General features: G+C 41.4%; 1 protein-coding gene across 6 annotated transcripts in view; it reads right to left on the bottom strand.

Annotated features, from left to right (window-relative positions):
• The window catches only part of LOC127487786 (solute carrier family 53 member 1-like), a 147,879-nt gene that overhangs the window by 49,756 nt on the left and 75,134 nt on the right, over positions 1-22,989 (bottom strand). For 5 of the 6 annotated variants that reach the window (XR_011380027.1, XM_070052152.1, XM_070052149.1 and 2 more), the window contains 2 exons: positions 8,292-8,452; positions 1,731-1,869 (listed from right to left, as the gene is read on the bottom strand). Coding sequence is in view for 4 of the 6 variants with exons in the window: in XM_070052152.1 (XP_069908253.1) it covers positions 1,731-1,869; positions 8,292-8,452 (300 nt within the window). In the remaining 2 variants the exon portion in view is untranslated. Of the gene's footprint in view, positions 1-1,730; positions 1,870-8,291; positions 8,453-11,171; positions 11,826-22,989 lie in introns of those variants that run through there. The other variant, XR_011380028.1, reaches the window with a different exon arrangement.

Here is a 22,989-nt window from a genome sequence, read left to right as displayed (position 1 = left end):
AGGCTGGCATAATTGTAGACGTCATTGATAAGAACAGGGTTTTGATTGATGGTCCCTGCACTCGGAGAAGATAGGTCACGCCTTTCAAATGCATGCTGCTGACTGACTTTATTCTCAAGTTCCACACAGTGCCCTCCCAGAAATACATCCAAAGAGCCTGAGAGAAGGCAGGCGTCAATATAAAATGTGCAGCCACAAGATGGGCCAAGAAGACTGAAGCCAGAGAAAGGAAAGCCAGGATGACTGATCTTGACTGTTTTCAAGTCATGAAGGCGAAGGGGTTCCTGCTTTCATTTAGGTTACCAGGTACCTTGTCAGATGGTTGATGCTCTGAGAATCATGAAACTACTTTATCCAGCGTTTTTGTTGGCATCATTGGGCTGAATAATTCAGACTGCCAAACTGTAAAAATTGATTTTCAAGAGATTTCAATTTCTGTTTTAAATTAAGCTTTTTTGCTTCCCAATGTTTACTTACCACCTTTCCAACTGAGCCCAATTCTAAAAAAAACACATAAGTCACCATCAATAGCTATTTTAACTTCATTGGTTTTTTAAAAAAGATTTATTTATTTGAAAGGCAGAATTATAGAGAAGGAGAGAGAGAGGGAGAGAGAAAGAAAGAGAGAGAAAGAGAAGAGAGCGAAAGCTCTACCCTCTGCTGGTTTATTCCTCAAAAGGCCACAATGGCTAGAGATGGACCAGACTGAAACCAGGAGCCAGGAACTCCATCTGGGTCTCCCATTTGGGTGGCAGGGACCCAAGTGCTTAGCTTATCTTTCACTGTCTTCCCTGGTTTATCAGCAGGGAGAGGTTTCAGAAGCAGAGCAGCCAGGACTCAACCCAGGCTTCCACTGTATGCCAGTCCCTGTTTTACTTTGTAAGAAATAACCTCTCAATCCCTCAAGTAGGATGTTCCATCTCTGGGACTGACAGAAATTTGGGAAAAGCTGGAAAATCTAAGCTTTGCAAGTATGAAGGTATTTTAAAAGGCTCGTGGAAAATAGCATTAAAGATCAGGGTATTTTGGTGCAAAATAATTTTGAAATCGATGCATATGTGCTCCACAGATGTCTCCTTGTATCTCCCCCTGCCTCCCCCCACCCCCCTGCCATGGTTCTTGCTGCAGCCCAATCTAACACTCCAAGTAATTGAGCACAATATTCCTTTTTACCTTCCAAGAATTCTGGTTAAAAGTTCTGGGGCCGGCATTGTGGTGTAGTTTGTAAAAGCCAATGCCTGCAATGCCAGTATCCCATATGGACACCAATTCAAGTCCCTGCTGCTCTACTTCCAATCCAGCTTCATGCTAATGCTCCTGGGAAAGCAGTAGAAGATGGCTCAAGTGCTTGGACCTCTGCACCCACGTGGGAGACTTAGAGGAAGCTCCTTGCTCCTGGCTTCAGTCTGGCCCAGCCTTTGCCAGTGAACCATTTGGGGAGTGAACCAGCATATGGAAAATCAATCTCTCTGTGTCTCTGCCTCTCTTTCAAATTAAAAAAAAAAGAAAAATAAATCTGTGCATATGGAGGGTCTTCAAAATGTTCAACGTGTATTATGAAAAAAACTATGTAGATTTCAAAAATTTTATATAATATACACTTATTTTTTAATTCCACTTTTCCACATTTGTAATCACCCTTGTATGTTATGATAAACTCTAATCTGTAAGTACTATGGCATCATTCAGGTAAGAAGAATCTTTGATAAACTTTTCAGCAATTTGCTCACCAGAAAACCTCAAAGGGTGCAAAGACAGTGGCAATGATGTCTCCAGAATGAGGCAACACAGTCGTGGAGGTAATGGAGATTTGCATGGTCCAGGCAAAGCGTAGTATCACATCCTCTTTGATGCACAGCAGTAGTAAGCCTGAGGAATAATAAACAATTGAGTAGGCCTCCCACCACATTTCTCAAAAATAAGCACTTCTATCACCAACAAGATTCACAAATTTCTCACCAATAAGCACAGATTCAAAAGGAAAAAGATTTATATTTCATTTGGGGGAGAAGTACATACTATATTTTAAGAATATTTCCAGGGCTGGTGCTGTGGCTTAGCAGGTAAAGCCGCTGCCTGCAGTGCCAGCATCCCATGTGGGCACCGGTCCTGCATCCACTTCCAATCCAGCTCTCTGCTATGGCCTGGGAAAGCAGTAGAAGATGGCTCAAGTTCTTGGGTCCCTGCACCCACGTGGGAGACCCGGAAGAAGCTCCTGGCTCCTGGCTTCGGATTGGCGCAGCTCCAGCCATTGCGGCCAATTGGTGAGTGAAGCAGCAGATGGAAGACCTCTCTCTCTCTCTGCTTCTCTTTCTGTAAAACGCTTTCAAATAAATAAATAAATAAATCTTTTTTTAAGAAAAGAATATTGCACCAATTTCATTTTTTCTTAAATGGTACAATATTCAAAATGAAGTGTTACTTAATTTGAGTGATCATTTCACAAATACACTTCATTCCCTTATTTTAATATGAGACTCTACTCTGGGCCTCAGAAATTATGAGCCAGATGGGATTACTGACTGAAACATATTCTAACAGGGATATGATAGCTAATGACTAAAGAGCTAGCATTAGAAAAGATAAGCAGATTTATTAACTGTACTATTTGCACTTATTTAATTTATTTCATCTGAAAGGTAGAAAGACAGAAAGAGGGATCTTCCATCTGCTGGTTCATTCCCAGAATGCTCACAACGACCAGGGCTGGACCAGGCTAAGCTAGGAGTCTGGGAATCTATCCAGGTCTCCCATGTGCATGGCAAGAACCCAAGACCTTGGGTCATCAGCGGCTGCCTCCCAAGAGCATTTGCACAGAGCTGGACTGGAAGCAGAGGCAGGACTCAATCCCAGGCACTGATACAGGATGCAGGTGCCCCAGGAAGGGCCTTACTCTGCTATGCCAGAACACCTGCTTCTTGCCTTGCTTCCTGACATCAGCGAATGAAATAAAGCGTGGCTAAAGCACACAGAGTGGAACTTAGGAATGTTCTATTTTCACTAGTAGAAAACAGTGCTCAACTCATACCTCCAGGTAAGAGTACACACACTTTAGGAGTTGAGTTTTAGCTATTACAAGCCTGAAGTACATAAACTGCCAGCAGAGCAGAACTGCAAGGCATGGTTTTGTTTGTCTAACCTCTAGGAAATTAGTTTTTTAAATACATGTATTTAAAGTTAGTGATTTTTTTTGGAACCAGAATATTTGTGTATTAAGCCATAAGCTTGGTTTTATTTAAACTAATTTAACAAAGCAGCAGTCCTAGTCTCTGTTAGAGGGCTATTTATTAAAAAAAAAAAAAAAAAAAACAGGAGCCCCTTTACTACTTTCTCTTTCTATTCCCAAGAGACAAAAATTTTCACTTTATTTCTTCTACTTTTTATCCTCTTTATATTTAAATAAGATATGCATGCTACTCTATCTTATAGTCAATTTTAAACATTATCTATTGAATTACGATTATGATATATTTTATTAGGGTTACTAAGAGGGTTTTAACACATTGATAAATCTTCCTGTTCCAGTCTGCATCCTCCTAATATGGTGATAATGCAATTCTTTGATAAATCCACATTCAGCGTACTTATTGTTAGGCTTAAACATGCTTTTAACAGTCAGTCTAGGGGCTGGTGCTGTGGAATAGTGAGTAAAGCCTCTGCCTCTGATGTCGGTATCCCAGATGGGTGTCAATTTGAATTCTGGCTGCTCCACTTCTGCCGGACCAACTCCCTGCTAATGGCTGGGAAAGCAGTGGAGGATAGCCCAGGTGCTTGTACTGACAGGAGAGATCTGGATGAAGCTCCTGGCTCCTGGCTTTGGCCTGGCCCAGTCCTAGGGCATTGTGACCAAATATTTGGGGAGTGAACCAGCGGATCTCTAAGTCTTTCAAATACAAAAATAAATCATAAAAAAGTAGTGTAAGGTTGACGGATGTGGGAATTGATACAGAAAAGTGAAGTTTGAATATGGAGATAATAAAAATGGTTCCTGCACATGGAATGTCCTACTCAAAATTATGCATATTTAGTCATCAAGAACTGTTTTTTTTTTTTAAAGAAGATTTTATTAATGGCTACAACACAAGTGGGAATGGGCAAGGCTAAAGCCAGGAGCCTGGAATTGCATCTGGGTCTCCCACATGAGTGGCAGGAGTCCAACCACTTGGGCCATCTTTCACTGCTTTCCTAGGCACATTAGCAGGAAGCTGGATCAGAAATGGAGCAGCTGTGATTTATATATGGAATTCCAGTGTTGTAGGTAGTAGCTTAACTCGTTGTGCCACAACATCGGCCCTCAGTAACTGATTTTAAGGTTTATATAGCTGTGCTCTTGATTTTTATTTATTCAAAAGGTGTTGAGACAAAGAGAAGAGACAGCTTCTGCTGGTCCAGCCCTCAAATACCATCACCAACTGAGGCTAGGCCAGGCTAAAGCCAGGAGTCTAGAACTCCATCTGGGTCTCCCCGCTGGGTGGCAGAGACCAAACTACTTGGGCTATCACCTGCTGCCTCCTTGGGTGCACATTAGCAGGAAGTTGGAAACCGGAGCACAGCTAGGACTTGAGCCTGGGAACTCCAATGGAGGATGTACCAAATGCCCACCCAATGTGTTCTTAATTTTTAATGAAGGTCCATTGGATCTCAGGAATGGCCTCTTTACTTTCAAGCTTAAATGAATCTTATTCCAATATTTGCCTTTTTAAAATAAAAAGGGAGCCAGCACTGTGGCACAGTAGGTAAAGCCTCTCTGCCTGTGATGCCAGCATCCCATATGGGTGCCAGTTCTAGCTTTGGCTGCTCCACGTCGGATCCAGCTCCCTGCTAAAGCACCTGAGCAAAGCAGTAGAAGACGGCCCAAGTGCCTGGGCCCTTGCCACTCACACCAGATACCTGGATGGAGTTCTAGGCTCATGGCTTCAGACTGGCCCAGCTCCTCCTCTGTAGCCATTTGGGGAGCAAACCAGTAGATGGAAGATTTCTCTTTCTCTCTGTAACTTTGCCTTTCAAATAAAGAGATAAATCTTTAAAAAATAATAAAATAAAGTAAAAAGAGGGCCAAGATTGTGGTGCAACAGGTATCAAGACACTGTTTATGATGTCAGCACCCTGTATCAGAGTACCAGTCTGAGTCCTGGCTGCTCTACTTCAGATCCAGCTTCCTACTAATGTAATGCTCCTGGGAACACAGCTGAAGATGGCCCAAGTACTTGGGTCCCTGACACCCACATGGGAGAAACAGATGGGGTTACTGGCTCCTAGCTTCAGCCTGGCCCAATTCTAGCTATTGCAGCCATCTCTTGCTCTCCTCTCTGTCACGCTGCCTTTCAAAAAATAACTGGTTTAATTCTGTAATTATCACACAGTTATTCTTAAGTGTTGAAAATTAACTGAAATGTGATCCCTGTTAAACATAAAAGTGGGAACAAGAGAGGGAAGAGATGTATAATTTGGGGCATGCTCGGGCTGACTTGCCCCAAATGGTAGAGTTGGAAACATACCAGGGGATTCCAATTCAATCCCATCAAGGTGGCATGTGCCAATGCCATCTCACTATTCCAAGTGATCAATTTCAGTTCACAATTGATCATAATGAAAGGACTAAGAGTCAAAGGGAGCACATAAACAAGTCTAGTACCTGCTAATACTAACCGATAGAATAAATAAAGGGGAGAGTGATCCAACATGGGAAGTGAGATACTCAGCAGACTCATAGAATGGCGGATGTCCTAAATAGCACTCTGGCCTCAGAATCAGCCCTAAAGGCACTCGGATCTGGCTGAAAAGCCCATGAGAGTATTTCAGGCATGGAAAGCCAAGACACTCTGGCAAAAAGATCTCTGTGAATGAGATCCCAGTGGAAAGAACAGGTCTTCAAAGAGGGAGGTGCCTTTCTCTGAAGGGAGGAGAGAACCTCCACTTTGACTATGACCTTGTCTAAACAAGATAAGAGTCGGAGAACTCAAGGGGCTTCCATAGCCTTGGAAACTCATGACTGGTGCATAGGGAGATTACTGATGCCATAAACAGGAGTGTCAATTGGTAAAGTCAACAACAGGAGTCACTGTGCACTTACTCCTCATGTAGGATCTCTGTCCTTAATGTGCTGTACACTGAGGCTTAATGCTATAACGAGTACTCAAACAGTATATTTCACTTTGTGTTTCTATGGGGGTGCAAACGATTGAAATCTTTACTTAATGTACACTAAACTGATTTTCTGTAAAAAAAAAAAAAAGAAAAAAAAAAAAAGAAATTATCAATTCCCAACTTGACTCTCACTGGGATTAAACATGACAATAGGTCTGATCTGATTTCATCATCATTTAAAAAAAATCATCTATTATTTTTCACTTTATGTTTCTGTGTGGGAACAAACTGTTGAAATCCTTACTTAAGGTATACTAAGCTGATCTTCTGTATATTGAGATAATTGAAAATGAATCTTGATGTGAATGGAAGGGGAGAGGGAGTGGGAAGGGGGAGGGTTGTGGGTGGGAGGGACGGTATGGGGGGGAAAGCCATTGTAACCCATGAGTCGTACTTTGGAAATTTATATTCATTTAATAAAAGATAAAAAAAAATAAAACAATGAAAAGAGGTGTGGTGATCCAGAAAATTCTTCTCATAAATTTGCAAATTATAATGTAGGAAAACATGCACTTTATATTGTAGGGTCATAAAAGCATGTAATATACAAGAAACTAGTTAAATCTTCTATTCACTAATTTTATTACATAGAAACCTGTAAGTTAGAACTGTTTAAAAAGGGGGGTGAATTAGCATTTCCGTAAAGCTACACACAGTTCCTCTGTGCAATCCTCACAGCAGGAACGTGTGTCACATTTCTCACTGAGGCAAGAACAACACAAGCAGCTATACGGTACACAATCTGGTAAGCACGGAAGGGCCTGCTTTATCTCAGCTTGTGAACACTATCTTCAATGACTGATTTTCTTTTGAAATGAGATTCATAAAAATGTGCACTGTCTTGGTCATATATTCTAAATTTTCACACTGGGCTTATTACATAATGTAAGTAAAAGGTCATTAACAATGAGTGCTCCCATCTCTCTCTTCATTTGCTTATCTGAAGTTACTCTACATATCATTCAGCACTCTCCTCTGTCTTCAATCCTCACCCTTGCAAATAGTGTCTCCTACTCAACAACTGAATATGACACATTCCCACATTTTTGAAAATATATTTTAAAGTATTCATGATATTTTGAGAAACTGTAAAATATGATTTATCCAATATATATCTTCCTTATCACAGAATTTTAGAACTAGGAAAAAAATAGAAGATAATATCGTCTAATACCCTTACCTTACAGAAGAGAATTCACTGTAGTTTGAGTGCCTAAAATTAAATGGCTAGTTAGAAAGGGAGCTAGAATCAGAATGCACATATCAGGATTCTCAATTTGTTGTTCAATTTCCTTTAAGGTCTAATCAGGGCATTCATTCTTAACTAAAACATTTGTGTAAAGATACTTTCAGTCTTTTGACTTTTTAACTTGGCCTCTCATTTTTTTATTCATGTATACAAAATCCTTAAAATAATTTTTGGAGAAGTATCTATATTTTCTCATTGAATTGGCATTTGATTATAACAAACACTTGTTGAAATAAATCAAAGTGGAAGGCTTTCTGATGCACCCAACTTGAGTCAGGCACTTCCTTACTTTTGTGAATTCATAATACTGCTCATTCAGCCAAAATATTTAGTCATTCATTTCATTAAGTGTACTACATATCAGGAACTATGATGGACAGTGAGAGATATGGACATCTGAACAGATAATTAGAAGATAACGTAATGACTGCAGAAGTTTATATAAGGTAAAAAAGGATAGGGACTAATGGCCAAGTATGACAGGAAAAAATAAAGGCTTCTTAGGAAGAGTACCACAAACTGGAGGAACAGGAGTTTACAAAAAGGAGGGAATGCCATGTTCAAAAATAAATCACAAATTATACTGTTATTTTTCTGTTGAGTTATTTATAACATTGTGTTGTAATTTATTTAAATTATTTATTTAGATGATAGTTTAAGGTCTCCCTGAGGACTTTGTTTTTATTTCCTGTAATGCCTAACATAGTAAATACGTAACATAGTAAATACCTAATACATTTTTGCTGACTGAACAAATCCGTATTTTTGATAATTATTGTTCTATTTATATTGGGTTAAAATAACTAGAGGTTGAATCTACATTGCAGTAAGATTTAGTCAGTGATACAAGTAACTTTTCTTTTAAAAAAAACACACAAACATTCCTTGCACCTACTTTTTGGGGATACACAATTTCCTCCCGGAGAAGTGTTTTCTCCAGCATTCTTTTCAAAGAGACCCCAGTCTATCTTCAGATCCCAGATGAGGTAGAGGAGGAACTGATGACACAAAAGACAATGCACAGGTAGGACACCAAGGGGTCTGAGTGACCTCGTTCTGAAGAAAGAAAAGGGAAGAGAAAAAGAGGCAATTATTAGATTTAAGTAAAATTCTTCATCAAATAAAACTAACTGAAAAACAGACCCTTCACAGAGCTCCATAAAGAAAGAGGATCTTCAAAGAAATTTTTAAAGGATCACTGTCTAAAAAGGTTAAATAATAAAGATGATTTCCCCGAAGTCCAAAGAATTCCTCAAATATTTATTCAGTACAAAATAGTTGTATAAATCTGCATTTGGACTTTTGCAGTCTTCACGCTAAATACATAAAAGTTCAAATAATTGCAATGGTTTTACTTATTTTTTTAGATGTATTTATTTGAAAGACAGAGTTACAATGAGGCAGAGCCAGAGGCATAGGCAGAGAGAGAGAGAGAGAGAGAGAGAGATATCTTTGTTATGCTGGTTCACTCCCCAGAGGGTCCCAATGATCAGGACTGAGTTAGGGACTTCATCTGGGTATTCCACGTGGGTGGCAGGGGTCCAAACACGAGTCATCTTCTGCTGCTTTTCCCAGGCCATTAGCAGGGAGCTGGATTGGAAGTGGAGCAGCTGGGACTTGAACCAGTGCCCATATGGCATGCTGGTGTCACAGGCAGCAGATTTACCTGCTATGCCACAATGTGTGTCCTTTTTTTCCCCCCTTTTTAAAGATTTATTTATTTATTTTGAAAGTAAGAGTTACAGAGAAAGAGGGAAAGAGAGAGAGAGAGGGAGAGAGCGTGCTTCCATCTTCTGGTTCACTCCCCAGATGGTCACATTGGCCAGTGCTTAGCCAGGCTAAGGTCAGGAGCCAGGAGCTTCTTCTGGGTCTCCCACGTGGCAGGCTATGAAAAAGACGCTATTATTATTAACTCCATTTTTCTTCCATTTTTACAGTGATAAAAACTGACATTTAAAGAAATTAGATAATTATTCCATTGTTAAGAAGTGACAGATCTTAGGCATAAATCCATAAACAGGTGACCTATAATTTCAACAACAATCATGTTGAACAGTTCATGCTAAGCAGAGTTGATGTAAGGAAACCTACTCTTAACTGTATGGGGTCTTAATTATACTGCCACCCATGAGGGAGACCTGCATTGATTATAATTAAGACCCATATAGTTAAGGTATACTTCCTCTCAGGTGAGTGTCGCTCCCCGTCTTTGTGGAGGAACGACACAGGACCCTGCGCTGTTCTTTTGTCTGCTCGGCCCTCCCCGGGTTTGCTGCTGGTTCTTCCCGGGTTGGCTACTGACCCTTCCACCTCCGTGGAAGGGCGGTTCCCCCTGGCCACTTTCCCCACTTCTGCGGGGGAGCGGCACACCGCCAGTCGGCTCTCTCGGGGGCTGCTCAGATGTTCCTCAGGTGTTCCTGGTGCATGTTGTCTCTCTCCTCCTTTATAGTCCTCTTCCACCAATCCCAACTCTGCTACCCACACGCCGAGTACGCTGCTCTCCTCCAATCAGGAGCAGGTCCTGCTGTTTATTGGTTGAACTGGAGGCAGCTGTGTAGAAGCTGTTTCCCTTCTCAGCGCCATATTGTGGGAGAGCAGATGCATAGAATAAGTCTTAATTCCAGTAACAGTCTAGTCCGAGTTGCTCCCCACAGTGAGTAGTACAAATATAAATGCATTCTGAGATCACTGGAGGTAAGCTTTGTGAGAAGAAGTACTGGTGATAAGGCTGCAAATATAAACGACAAAAAGCCAAGTACTTTTAAACTAGATTACAGTATTTGCATTTAATTCACTACTGTTTGGTTACAGTGTTCAAATTTCCTACATCCTTGGATTGTAAATTGAATATATTTCAGTCACTAAAAGTCACACTGAATTAGTGTGGGCAAAAAAAGAGAAAATATTGTGCAGCTCCTTGCAGAGAAGCTATCACGTATATCCAATACCCAAAGTGAGAGTCTACTATTTCATCTCTAGGGCATTTTGAGGCTCTCTGATGCCCTGTGTTTCACAGTGGCACACTCATCCCTGAAGACCACTGAGGAATACATCAAGGCATTGATACATTCTCTCATTCATCACTCACTCACATGCTCATTGGTTAAAACACACAAAAGAGGGTACTTCAAAAAGTTCATAGGAAATGGAACTGGAAGTTGATTTTAGGCCGGCACCGTGGCTCACTAGGCTAATCCTCTGAATGCGGTGCTGGTACCCCGGGTTCTAGTTCCAGTTGGGGTGCCGGATTCTGTCCAGATTGCTCCTCTTGCAGTCCAGCTCTCTGCTGTGGCCCGGGGAGGCAGCCAAGGATGGCCCAAGTCCTTGTAGTGGCCATTTGGGGGGTGAACCAATGGAATGAAGACCTTTATCTCTTTCTCTCACTGTCTAACTCTGCCTGTCAAAAAAAAGTTGATTTTAGTGTGAATTTTTTTAAATCCATGCACGCTTTTTAAGAAAATGCATATTCCTAGAACTTTCTAAGGACCTTTCCTATATTCCATGGTTTATTTATAAACTTATGCTAAGAACTTACTGTCTTTCAGATATTGCATCAGGAAATAATGAAAAAAGTAAGAAAGACAAGTTCTTTGACTTCATGGAGAGGAAGTGAGATACTAATCAAGGATATAAATATTAATATAAGACTACAAATGTCAGGGATGCACATTTTGCTAGTGCATGAGCTTCCAGTTAGGCTGCCCTCATACCATAGCAGAGAGCCTGGGTTCAAGTCCCAGCTCTGCTCCAGCTTCCTGCTTCCTGCAATACTTACCCTGTTGGGAAGATGCTGGTGTGAGACCTGGATTGAGTTCCTAACTCCTGGGTTCAGCCTGCTGCAGCCCAGTCCTGCCCCGACTGTTGTGAGCACTCGGACAATGAAGCAGAGTGTAGGAACTCTCTCTTTCGCTCTCAAATAAAGACATTTAAAAAGTAATTTCAAAAATTATTAAAGATAACAATAACGGGAACTCTCTGTCATAGTAAAAAGAGGACAAAATCCTTCAGCGACCAAGTCCAAAGAAGTTATCTTGATGAGGTAACAGTTATGTGAAGCCAAGTGGATAAGGAGGATCCAGCTAAGACTGAGTGAAGAGAGCTTCTGGGCAGAAGTAGCATCGGTGATAGACAGGAAGTGGGAGTGTGAGTAGAGGTAATGCTCAAGAGAAGGAATGGCGGCTGGCGCCGTGGCTCAATAGGCTAATCCTCCACCTAGCGGCGCCAGCACCCCAGGTTCTAGTCCCAGTCGGGGCGCCAGCTCTCTGCTGTGGCCAGGGAGTGCAGTGGAGGATGGCCCAGGTGCTTGGGCCCTGCACCCCATGGGAGACCAGGAGAAGTACCTGGCTCCTGCCATCGGATCAGCGCAGTGCACCGGCCACAGCGTGCCAGCTGTGGCGGCCATTGGAGGGTGAACCAACAGCAAAGGAACACCTTTCTCTCTGTCTCTCTCTCTCACTGTCCACTCTGCCTGTCAAAAAAAAAAAAAAAAAAAAGAAAAGAAAAGAAAAGGAATGGCTTGAGATGAGGTGGGAGATGTAGGCGGGGTTCCTGTTGAGAGTTTGGATTTTTTGTTAAGCATGGTTGAAAATACTTCAAAAATGGAAAGTTATAATCTGATTTGCCTTTTTAAAGACTACTTTGAGTTCTGTAGGGAAAATTTTATTGGAAAAGGCAAAAGGGAATTTGGGCAAACTGATAGGAAATGATTGAAACATAGTCCAGGAGAAGATGGTGGTGCCTTATTCGAAGAATAAGAAGAAAAGAAATCAAAAATGAAACAGAAAAGTGGCAGAATTTTAGGGATATGTTGGGAAGATTTGCTCATGATTTATAGCAGAAAAAGGAACGAGTCAACGGCAATACACAAAAAGTTCTTTAACTTATTAAAAATGCCAAAACCATAGTTATTGCAGGATATAGCAGAGAGGCAAAAAGAACTTCCAACGCTGTCCACAAGGGAATATTGGGGACCAAGATGGGTAAAGATGACATCCAGCAGAGGTTCTCAGGCAGACACACACAGTTTCTTAGTATCTATCTTCTCAATAGACTTTGCTATGATGATGGAAACGTTCTATATTTGTTTTGTCCAACGCTGCGGTCACTGGGGCTATTCCATACAAGAAATGGGATCAGTGCAGCTGAGACACTGACTAAATTTTAATTGAATTGAATGTAAAATTAAACATCCAATGGTTTAGTCGAAAGTATTTGTCCAAACTCTGTTTGCATGATTTTATCCCACCCCCTCCCCAAATTAATATGTTGGAGCCCCAACCCCTAATGCATTGGTATTTGGAAACTTGACTTTTGGAAGGTAGGGAATTAGGTAATTAGGTTAGATCAGGTGAAGAAGACTGAATGGGTTTGGCCTGATGCTATTAATGCACTTAAGGAAGAGATACCAGAGAGATTTCTCTGTTTCTCTCCTTGTCTGAACAAGAAGAGGTCACGAGAGTCCACAGTGGGTTGGTGGCTGCCCACAGTCCAAGGGGAAGGTGCCTCGGATGGGACTTACATTTCTAGCATCTTGGGCTTGGACTTTTCAGTATCCAGAACAGTTAGGAATAAGTTTCTATTGTTTAAGCAACTCAGTGACTGGTATTTTGTTACAACAGCCTGTGTAGCCTACAAATGTCTCCAATGTTCTAGGCATTGTACTAGACACCAGAGCCTTAACAACATGCAGAAACATGAGTCCTTACTCTCCTAAAATGTGAGTAAAATCACCCACAAAGCTTTTTATCTGGAGAAGAGAATATTTCGGAGGAAAAGATATCAGGAGAAGAAAGAACAGTTGAAAAGAAGGAAAAACAGATTATTGGACAGACATGAAGTATGCTTGGTAAGTCTCTAAAGGGGACATGGATAAAAGACTGTAACATAGTAGTCACAGAACCACTGGGAAGACTGGTGGACTGGTTAGTACCCAAGAATGATAGCAGAGAATAACCAACCACCAAACTGAAGAAAAAGGCACAGCCTCTGGTAGCCACTGCCTTAGATATTGCATATTGAGAGATTCAAACGTCTTGATGAGAGTTGCACCCTTTTCCAAATGTGTGAGCATTCTTCTGCTAAGACAATTAACAGTTCAGTAGGTCACAGCCTACTCCCACTCCTTATCTGGAGCTAGATGAAGTTATGAATGTAGGGTACTCTGGTAAAACGTTTGTCAAGGAAAGAATATGTGGCAAAGTCCTTTGATACTGAATCAAAGGTCTTCAGGGATTTGATATTAACCACTAGGAGGGGTGGGCTAAATTATGTTATACTCCTAAGTGCTGGTATTACTGCTGTAGATGAGACAAATACAAGGAAAAATGAAAACTTAACTAAATAACTCTTCTATGAATTCTTTTTGAGGAAAGAAAACAATATATGAATTTTACAAGCACAAACCACTTCAGTAACCTTTTTAAACATCAATTAATTTCTAACTTTATTTCGACCAGAAAAAAATAAAAGAACTCTTGAGGTGGCTGGAATAATCTCTCCAGCAACATAGCATCATTTCCTCAATAAAACTTTAGAATAACTTGTTAATAATACCCATTGTTTTCAGGAAATGAGTTTCTTTAATTTCCTGCATTCAGCTATTAATTATGTAATATGGACAAATAAAAGAGAAGTAATGACATAAAATTCTGTAGGAAAAATAATTATTATTCAGTAAAATTACTTTTCATTGCATTCCCCTTGTTTAAGGATAATTCATCCCTTTTTTATGATGTAATTTTGAACCTCTGATTGGACATCTCAGTTTGTCTAAGGAAATTCCACAGATGATTTTCTTGAAACTTTCTAGTTTTGGGAGAGGGTTTCATTGTATTTTTCTGGAAGGATAATATTTAGGGGATAATAAAAATAGTATTTTTTTAAAAAAAGGTCAGGTACTTGCTAACTCTTAAAGGGGTGGTCACTGTCAGTCACTGACGCGGTTTAGAGAGACGTCAGCACTTTCCTCCAAGCCTGAGTTGAAAGCTATTTGCACTGTAGCTCAAGTTGACAGGAAGAATGAGATAGATTATTCAATTTATTTACAGAGAAAATTCCCAAAGTTAGACCAGTGTGTGATGAGAATCTGGGTGCCTAGGTGCAGGCAAATGTATAGCCAAATGTCTCCAGTGAAAACAGAATAACAAACAATGAAAGCACAGTTCATGCATGGGAATAAAGCCATTTCTCTCCTCAACTTCATGCTTCTATCTAGGGGTCAGTCATTTAGTTTGGACCACAGTGACAAAAGACAGAACAATTTGTTCAGAAAAAAATTGATACAAATTACACTAATGCTGCATCTAAACACTGCTGGTCAGGGTTTGACAGTACCTTCTCCATTTACTTTCCAGGATTAAAGAAGGTCCTGCCCTTAAGAGTAACCATATCGACACTGACCACAGCATGGGTATGTCATCTTCTAACTGTCTTCTAGTTCCTTGAATAATCTGAGACAGGCTTACTGTACACACCTACTTGGTGAGAAGCATCACAGTAGGTGTTGTGAGGCACATCAGAATGTATTATATTCTTGTGTGTGGCCAAGAGCTAATGAGGAAATTCATGAAATAGAACCACTCGGAGCCTCTGACAGATGAGTGTGAACCTGAGAGGGGCTCTCTCTGGTTTGCTTCAGGAGGGGAGACCCCTTTGGGAAGGCACAGGAATTTAAACCTCTTACAGAGAGAGATTGCCAGGGCCAAAATGTGGACAACAGTTCCTGGGTGGTTGGAGTGGAGATTTGATAGGAAGCTCTATAGACTGAGGCTGGAAAGTCAGGAAAATATGTATAGTGGAGGACTCTGAATAGTCTCATTGCAGAGTTCAAGAGTTATGCTATGTTTTTTCCTTTTAACACAGGCATTTCAGAACCTGCAACATACTAACACGCCTTGTGTCTCCCCAAGAAGTAGTGTAGCAATGCAGTGGTTTCCCTCTCCCTTCCTCTCTCCCTCTCTCTTCCTCTCTTTCTGCCCCAATTTTTGTTCATGGAGTTCTGGAAGTCAGGTACAAAGATTCCTTGCCCAACTGATAGTTCTACTTCGGGAAACCTACTTGTAAGGAATTTGACACTGATTCATAAGAAAAAGCAGTAATACATACTAACACAATCAGACCAGCCTACAAAATATTTTGAGCCTGTGCTTGTCATATATGTTCTAAAAATCACAAAATCATGAATTAGAAGATCATTTAGAATCCATTTGATGTTATTTAAATATCCTCTAAAAATCCATATATTTAATTGTTTAGTCACTGCCCTGTTGAAAAGGAACTCAATTGAAGAACCTCATTCTGTTTTCAGAGTATATTACTTTTAGTTGAAATGTGTTTTCTCAGCTCATGGGGGCTTATTTTAGGGCAGTTACTAAAAGGTGAAACGTTTTCCTACCCAACAGTCATTTATGTCCTTGAAAAGAAGCATCTCATTTCTCTCTAGTCTCTTTTTCCTAGTTCTTCCCAGTGTAGGTCATGTGGCACAGTTTCTACATCCTGTCCAGCTTGCTCATTCCCCTGGGACATTCCAGTTTGCCAGTTTTTCTCTTGACATCACATAGTAGACATGCTCCATTCCAGTGCCATCTGAGCTCAGACTGGAACATTCTAAATTCTCAACTTTATGCATCCAAATATACAAATTAGCGTCATTTGGGTTAAATTGCCCTCAATATGAAGTTGTAGTTCTGAATTATTGAAACTATTTTCATATCAACTTCTATTCACCGCCTCTCCCTATGATTCATCCCACTGTCATTGCCATAGTGTTCTTGTTTGGTTCTAACTTCTTGTTAGGGTTATATTTCTAAAGATTGAAGCAGTGTACATAATTTGGACATGGAAACAGAAGGCAATCACCATGTGAGATAAGCAGAGGTAGGGATGGGAAAGCTTCACTACTTACACAGAAAACTAATTTGTTTGGCATCTTAATGGATGTTTGACACTTGAGTTAACCTGTCCCTGAACTTCATTCAAGTGTTCAGAATACGGACGACTGAATAGGGCTACTCCTCAGTGTATGAACCTGTCGCTCCCCGTCTTCATGGAGGAACGACACAGGACCCTGCGCTGTTCTTTTGTCTGCTCGGCCCTCCCCGGGTTTGCTGCTGGTTCTTCCCGGGTTGGCTACTGTCCCTTCCACCTCCGTGGAAGGGCGGTTCCCCCGGCCACTTTCCCCACTTCCGCAGGGGAGCGGCACACCGCCAGTCGGCTCTCTCGGGGGCTGCACAGGTGTTCCTTCAAATAGATGTTCCCCTTAGATGTTCCTGGTGCATGTTGTCTCTCTCCTCCTTTATAGTCCTCTTCACCAATCCCAACTCTGCTACCCACACGCCGAGTACGCTGCTCTCCTCCAATCAGGAGCAGGTCCTGCTGTTTATTGGTTGAACTGGAGGCAGCTGTGTAGAAGCTGTTTCCCTTCTCAGCGCCATATTGTGAGAGAGCAGATGCATAGAATAAGTCTTAATTCCAGTAACTTAGTCTAGTCCGAGTTGCTCCCCACAGAACCTACCTCTGCCTTGAGGTGGGAAAGTTGCTTTTAGAGAGTACTCCCAGACTCATCAACGTTACACAAAGAGTTCTCTAGAGCACTGCTGCCCCACCCCAGCCATAGGCATCGGAGGGTAGAGCTGCACCTGTCTTGATGTTTGCTGATTTTCCTCTAAACCCCTGAGCCTGGATGAGGAAGTGGTCATGGGAGTTCCAATGCATCTTACAGGGTGGGATCTCCATTCCTCCTTGAAATTTAGTAGACCTTGGTTCCTGGAAGCCAGCCAACTCGTGTCCAGGGGCGTGACATTTGTGTAAGGGATTTGGAGACCAAGGTCTCACACACACGCAATCAGAGGTTTCTGGTGTCAGTATTCATGAATTATCCTCGGGGAAAGGAGATGGGGATCAGCACATCAGAACTCTGCCTTTGTACAGGGGCATGTCTGTATAGTTCTGATCTGGTTTACAATCATGTTCATTATTTGGATTTATCTGCTGTCTTTTTTTTTTTTTTTTTTGACAGGCAGAGTGGATAGTGAGAGAGAGAGACAGAGAGAAAGGTCTTCCTTTTGCCGTTGGTTCACCCTCCAATGGCCGCCGCGGCCGGCGCGCTGCGGCCGGCACACCGCGCTGATCCGATGGCAGGAGCCAGGAGCTAGGTGCTTTTCCTGGTCTCCCATAGGGTGCAGGGCCCAAGCACCTGGGCCATCCTCCACTGCACTCCCTGGCCACAGCAGAGAGCTGGCCTGGAAGAGGGGCAACCGGGACAGAATCCGGCGCCCCGACCGGGACTAGAACCCGGTGTGCCGGCGCCGCTAGGCGGAGGATTAGCCTAGTGAGCCGCGGCGCCGGCCTGCTGTCTTTCTTTTATGTAGAATTACTATGGATTAACCTTGAGGTCAATGCAGAGTTCACCACTTAGGAAAAAGAAAAACATTCTAAGGTGAAGGAAAAGTAAAATAAAACTTTTCACTAGTAATCTTATCTTTAATGGAAGTTTTCCAACAATAAAATGAATACAAATCATATTTAATGACTGGATTAAAATATGTCTTCATATTTTATACTGTAGGTAGCAATACACAAAACAAGGTGAGTTAATGGGAAATAAATTCAAGGAAGATTTCCATACTTCACTTGAAGTGGAAAAATGTTGATACAAGCAGGATATGATAAGTCTTATCCTATTTGTATGGTACTGCCCAGAGCAATCACCCAGAAAGCTATTGCTATACAAAAAGATTTCAAACTAGGAAATAATTTTAAATAAAACAAAATGTAATCATGAACAATGCTTACATAACACACATAAAAGCAAAAATAAAGAAGTAGAGAAATAAAACCAAAGAAACAAACAGAATATAAATAATAAAATGACAAGTGTAAGCTTTAATGTGTCAATTACAGCTTGGGACTTCAACAGTCTCACCTTCAGCAAGCGGTAGGACAGTGAGGCAAGATATTAAGAAGAATGTTGCAGATACAAACAATATAATCAACGCAGAGGATGCAACTGATATATAAAAATGTCCTACACAACATCAAAATATACATTTAAAAATAGGCCAGAATATTCTGTACGATAGTCCACATTCTGGACCACAATTTATACCTCAACAAACGTAAAAGAAACTGAAGTAATGCAGACATTGTTTTGGAGCAACTAGATAAAATAGAAAAGCAACCAGAAAATCTACAAATGAATAGCATTAAATATATATAATAATCCATAAGTCAGAGAAGTAGTGTCAAATGGAATTTAAAATGCATCTAACTGAGTTCATATGAGAATAAAATATATAAAATGTAGATTGGTGTTAATGCAGTGCTGTGAGGCAAATTTATATTACTAAATACTTATATTAATAAAGATAAAAGTACTCATATCATTAATTTAACATTTTATACTTAGAAGCTAGAGGAAGAAGATGTAAATATACCTAAACCAAACATAAATAAGTTAGTAATGAAATCAGAAATTAATAAATTTGAAAAGAACCAAACTAGAAAATGAAACAAAAATTGCTATTAAAAATCAGTCAAGGGCCGGCGCCGCGGCTCACTAGGCTAATCCTCCACCTAGCGGCGCCGGCACACCGGGTTCTAGTCCCGGTCGGGGCACTGGATTCTGTCCCGGTTGCCCCTCTTCCAGGCCAGCTCTCTGCTGTGGCCAGGGAGTGCAGTGGAGGATGGCCCAGGTGCTTGGGCCCTGCACCCTATGGGAGACCAGGAAAAGCACCTGGCTCCTGGCTCCTGCCATCGGATCAGCGCGGTGCGCCGGCCGCAGCGCGCCGGCCACGGCGGCCATTGGAGGGTGAACCAACGGCAAAGGAAACCTTTCTCTCTGTCTCTCTCTCTCACTGTCCACTCTGCCTGTCAAAAAAAAAATCAGTCAAGTTGGTAAAACTCTAGCAAGACTGCAAAAATATAACAAGAAAAGACAGAACCTGCAGGTTTCAAGGATGAAATACGAGGGGCTGGCTCTGTGGTGTAGCAGGTTAAGCCACTGCCTGCAGTGTCAGCATCCCATATGGGCGCTGGTTCAAGTCCCAGCTGCTCCACTTCCAATCCAGCTCTTGTCTGTGGCCTGGGACAGCAGTGGAGGATGGCCCAAGCCCTAGGGCCCCTGCACCCATGTGGGAGACCTGGAGGAGGCTCCTGGCTCCTCGCTTTGGATCAGCGTAGGTCCACCCATTGCAGCCAGTTTTGAAGTGATCCACTGGTAGAAGACCTCTCTCTCTGGCCCTCCTCTCTCTGTTTAACTCTGATTTTTGAATTAATAAAGAAATCTTTAAAAACAAAACAAAGCAAAACGAAGAGGAAATAAGAAATATCATCTACAGATTCCGTAGGGTTACTGTAGACATTAAGAGAACAATAAAGGAATACTAAAGGAACTTACTCATTAATTTGACAACTTAGAGGAAATGATTAATTTCCCAAAAAATCAGAAAGCACAGAAAACTTAACCAAAACAAAACAGACCATATTAATAGTATTATAAATGGATTGAATCTGTCATTTTAAATCTCCTGATAAAATTTTCATGCCCGGGTGGCTGAACTGTGGAAGCCTGCCATTTAAAGAATTAACACCAACTTAATTTAACCTCAGACAATCTCAGACAATTTAAAAAAGAGAAAATACTTTCTAAGACATTTTATGGCTTAATAAGAAAGCCAGACAAAAACAATAATGGAAAGAAAGTAAAACAAAAATCTGTGGTACAATATCGTTCCTGAATAAAAGTGCATGCAAAAATCCTCAACATATTAGCACACTGAACTGTACAATGTTTAAAAGGATGTATACAGTGCAACTAAATGAGATTTGTTCTAAGTGCACTGCTGTTGCAGCATTTACTCGAAGCTGATGTAGTCCAACATGTGAACAGGCTAACAAGGGAAAAGTGAGTAAGATTATATTACCTGACACAGGAAAATATTTCACAGAACCTAATTCTCATTCATGATAAGCTTCGGAGCACGATATAAATTGGGAGCAATTATGTTCACTTGAGAAAAAAATTATAAAAAAACCCTCTATTTAATATCACATATAACAGTAGAAGACTGAGTGCTGTCCACCTTGGATCAATAATAAAGAAAGATAGAAGCTCTCACACTCTTTTTTTTTTTGACAGGCAGAGTTAGACAGTGAGAGAGAGACAGAGAGAAAGGTCTTCCTTTTTCCGTTGGTTCACCCCCCAAATGGCTGCTACGGCCGGCACGCTGCACCAATCTGAAGCCAGGAGCCAGGTGCTTCCTTCTGGTCTCCCATGTGGGTGCAGGGCCCAAGCACTTGGGCCATGCTCCACTGCCTTCCCGGGCCACAGCAGAGAGCTGGACTGGAAGAGGAGCAACCGGGACAGAATCCGGCGCCCTGACCAGGATTAGAACCCGGGATGCTGGCGCCACAGGCAGAGAATTAGCCTAGTGAGCCGTGGCGCAGGCCTCTCACACTTTATTAAAACATGTACTCTTACTAGTACTGTAAGTTCTACATAATATAATTAAGGCAATACAAAATAATAAATGAAAACAGATAGAAAATGAAGAAATGAGGCTGTCCTTGATTTCAAATGACATTATAATCTCCATAGAATATTAGAAATATCCTACAAGAACTCATCTATAACTAATAAGAGTCTTCAGCAAGATTAAAGGACACACAATCAATACACAAAATTCAACCTATTAGTGTATATTAGCAGTGAATGGATAGAAACAGAAATTGACAACAAGATGACATTTGCAATTGCTACAAAAACCTGCAGAGGCGCAGGTCCCAGCTGAATGGCCGGAGCACGGGCTGCTGTGGCGCTGATCATAGGGCAGGCAGAAGCAATTGGAGCGCACTGCCAACATAAGCTTATTTTGGCACAGAAATACTGAAATGTATGCAGAGTTTTTTTGTCATAATATTCACATTCAAGAGCATTTTGAAGACCATGTGTATGCATGGATATTTTTTGTCACCAAAATGAAATTATCCTTTTTTTTAAAGATTCATTTATCTATTTGAAAGGCAGAGTGAGTGCGTGAGTGAGTGAGAGAGAGAAAGACAGACAGAGAGAGAGAGAGAGAGAGATCTTTCATCTGTTGGTTCACTCCCAAGATGGCCACAGTGTCCAGACCTGGGCCATTCTGAAGCCAGGAGCTTCTTCTGGGTCTTCCACATGGGCATTAGCAGGGAGCTGGATGGGAAGTGGAGCAGCCAGGTCTCGAACTGATACCCACATGGGAAGCCAGCAAACAAGCTGCAGCTGTACCTGTTATGCCATAGCGCTGGTTCCATGAACTTATCTTTTAATGCTGCTTTCCAGAACTTCCTCGAGTGCCACATATATTTATATACACTGACCTGGTCATCTTGCTATGGGGGTAGAAATTCTGTGTGATCATCTCTCCCCAACAAGAATCTAAGCCCATGAATAAAATTTCAGCCATATGCATAAGTCTGACTTTGAGTCCTGGGTTACTGACTTCCTTTCCCATTGGAGCAATGTGGCTGGGCATTGCCCTTCCTCTAATGGAATTGCTCCAGACCTCCAAAGCTTACTCCAGGGGATCCCTGTGTAAACACACAGAATCCTGTGAGTCTACACACTCAGATGTAATGTTTCAAAGTGCAGGGGCTCCTGCTTCCTTGGCTTGCAGCTCTTCTTCCTCACCCTTCCTTCCTGAAGATCGTCCTATTTGTCTATACTTTATGCATTCTCCAGAGCGGTGTTTATACAGGCATTATCTTATTACCTCTACTTTGAATATACTTTGGACATTAGGACATTTGTATCTTTAATGCACAGCAGTATCAACTAAAATGCATGTATATAACAATGGGTAGAAAATCAGAACAATCTAACAGGAAGGTACCCCTTCTATGCATACTCCCTCATGACCCCACCCCCAACGCCCACCACCCAGTGACTTCAGCATTCTCAAGTTCAATGCCATTCCCAAAATGCAACCACTCCTATGAAATAACAAACAAGTATTACTTTTAAACACCTAGAGACCAGATGCTTCCAGTAAGGAGTTCAGTTTCCCACTAAACACACAAGAGCCCCTAAAATCCCACACACGTTACAAAGGCTCTAAAGGGAGTGTCTTCTCAACAAGGACATTCTGGGCTAGGAAACCTTTCCCTTTCCAACTATACCAACCCAGTGGACAGGTAGAAGCACCTGTAATGCTTACAGGGAATGTTAACAATATCATTTCCATAAGTGGATCTAAGAACAGTCTTTCCTATGAGTTTTAACACAAAGCACACTCAATGTATTTGATTACTAATTCTACTTTTGTCATACACCAGCAACCTCTTTAACATCCAGGAAGACTAGGTGTTGTAAAGTGGGACTTGTTTGCCCTTTACGTATACCTTATGTACACAGCATGACAAACAGCCTGGACAATGGTTCACCTTGTCCCACTGCACACACTCTGGGGAAAAGCCCTGTAGACTTTCACCCGCTGCTTCCTCCCTGAAGCAGCACAAAACACCACAGTGTGTACTGCTCAGACCAGGAGTTCATCATTCCACTTCCAAGAGACAGTATTCCATATGAATTTAACAAAAGGATATCTACAAAATGTATT

This window comes from Oryctolagus cuniculus, chromosome 11, assembly GCF_964237555.1.
Source record: "Oryctolagus cuniculus chromosome 11, mOryCun1.1, whole genome shotgun sequence".
Classification (NCBI taxonomy): Eukaryota; Metazoa; Chordata; class Mammalia; order Lagomorpha; family Leporidae; genus Oryctolagus; species Oryctolagus cuniculus.
Note: the sequence above shows the minus strand (reverse complement) of the source record. Positions and strands in the feature narration are given on the sequence as shown.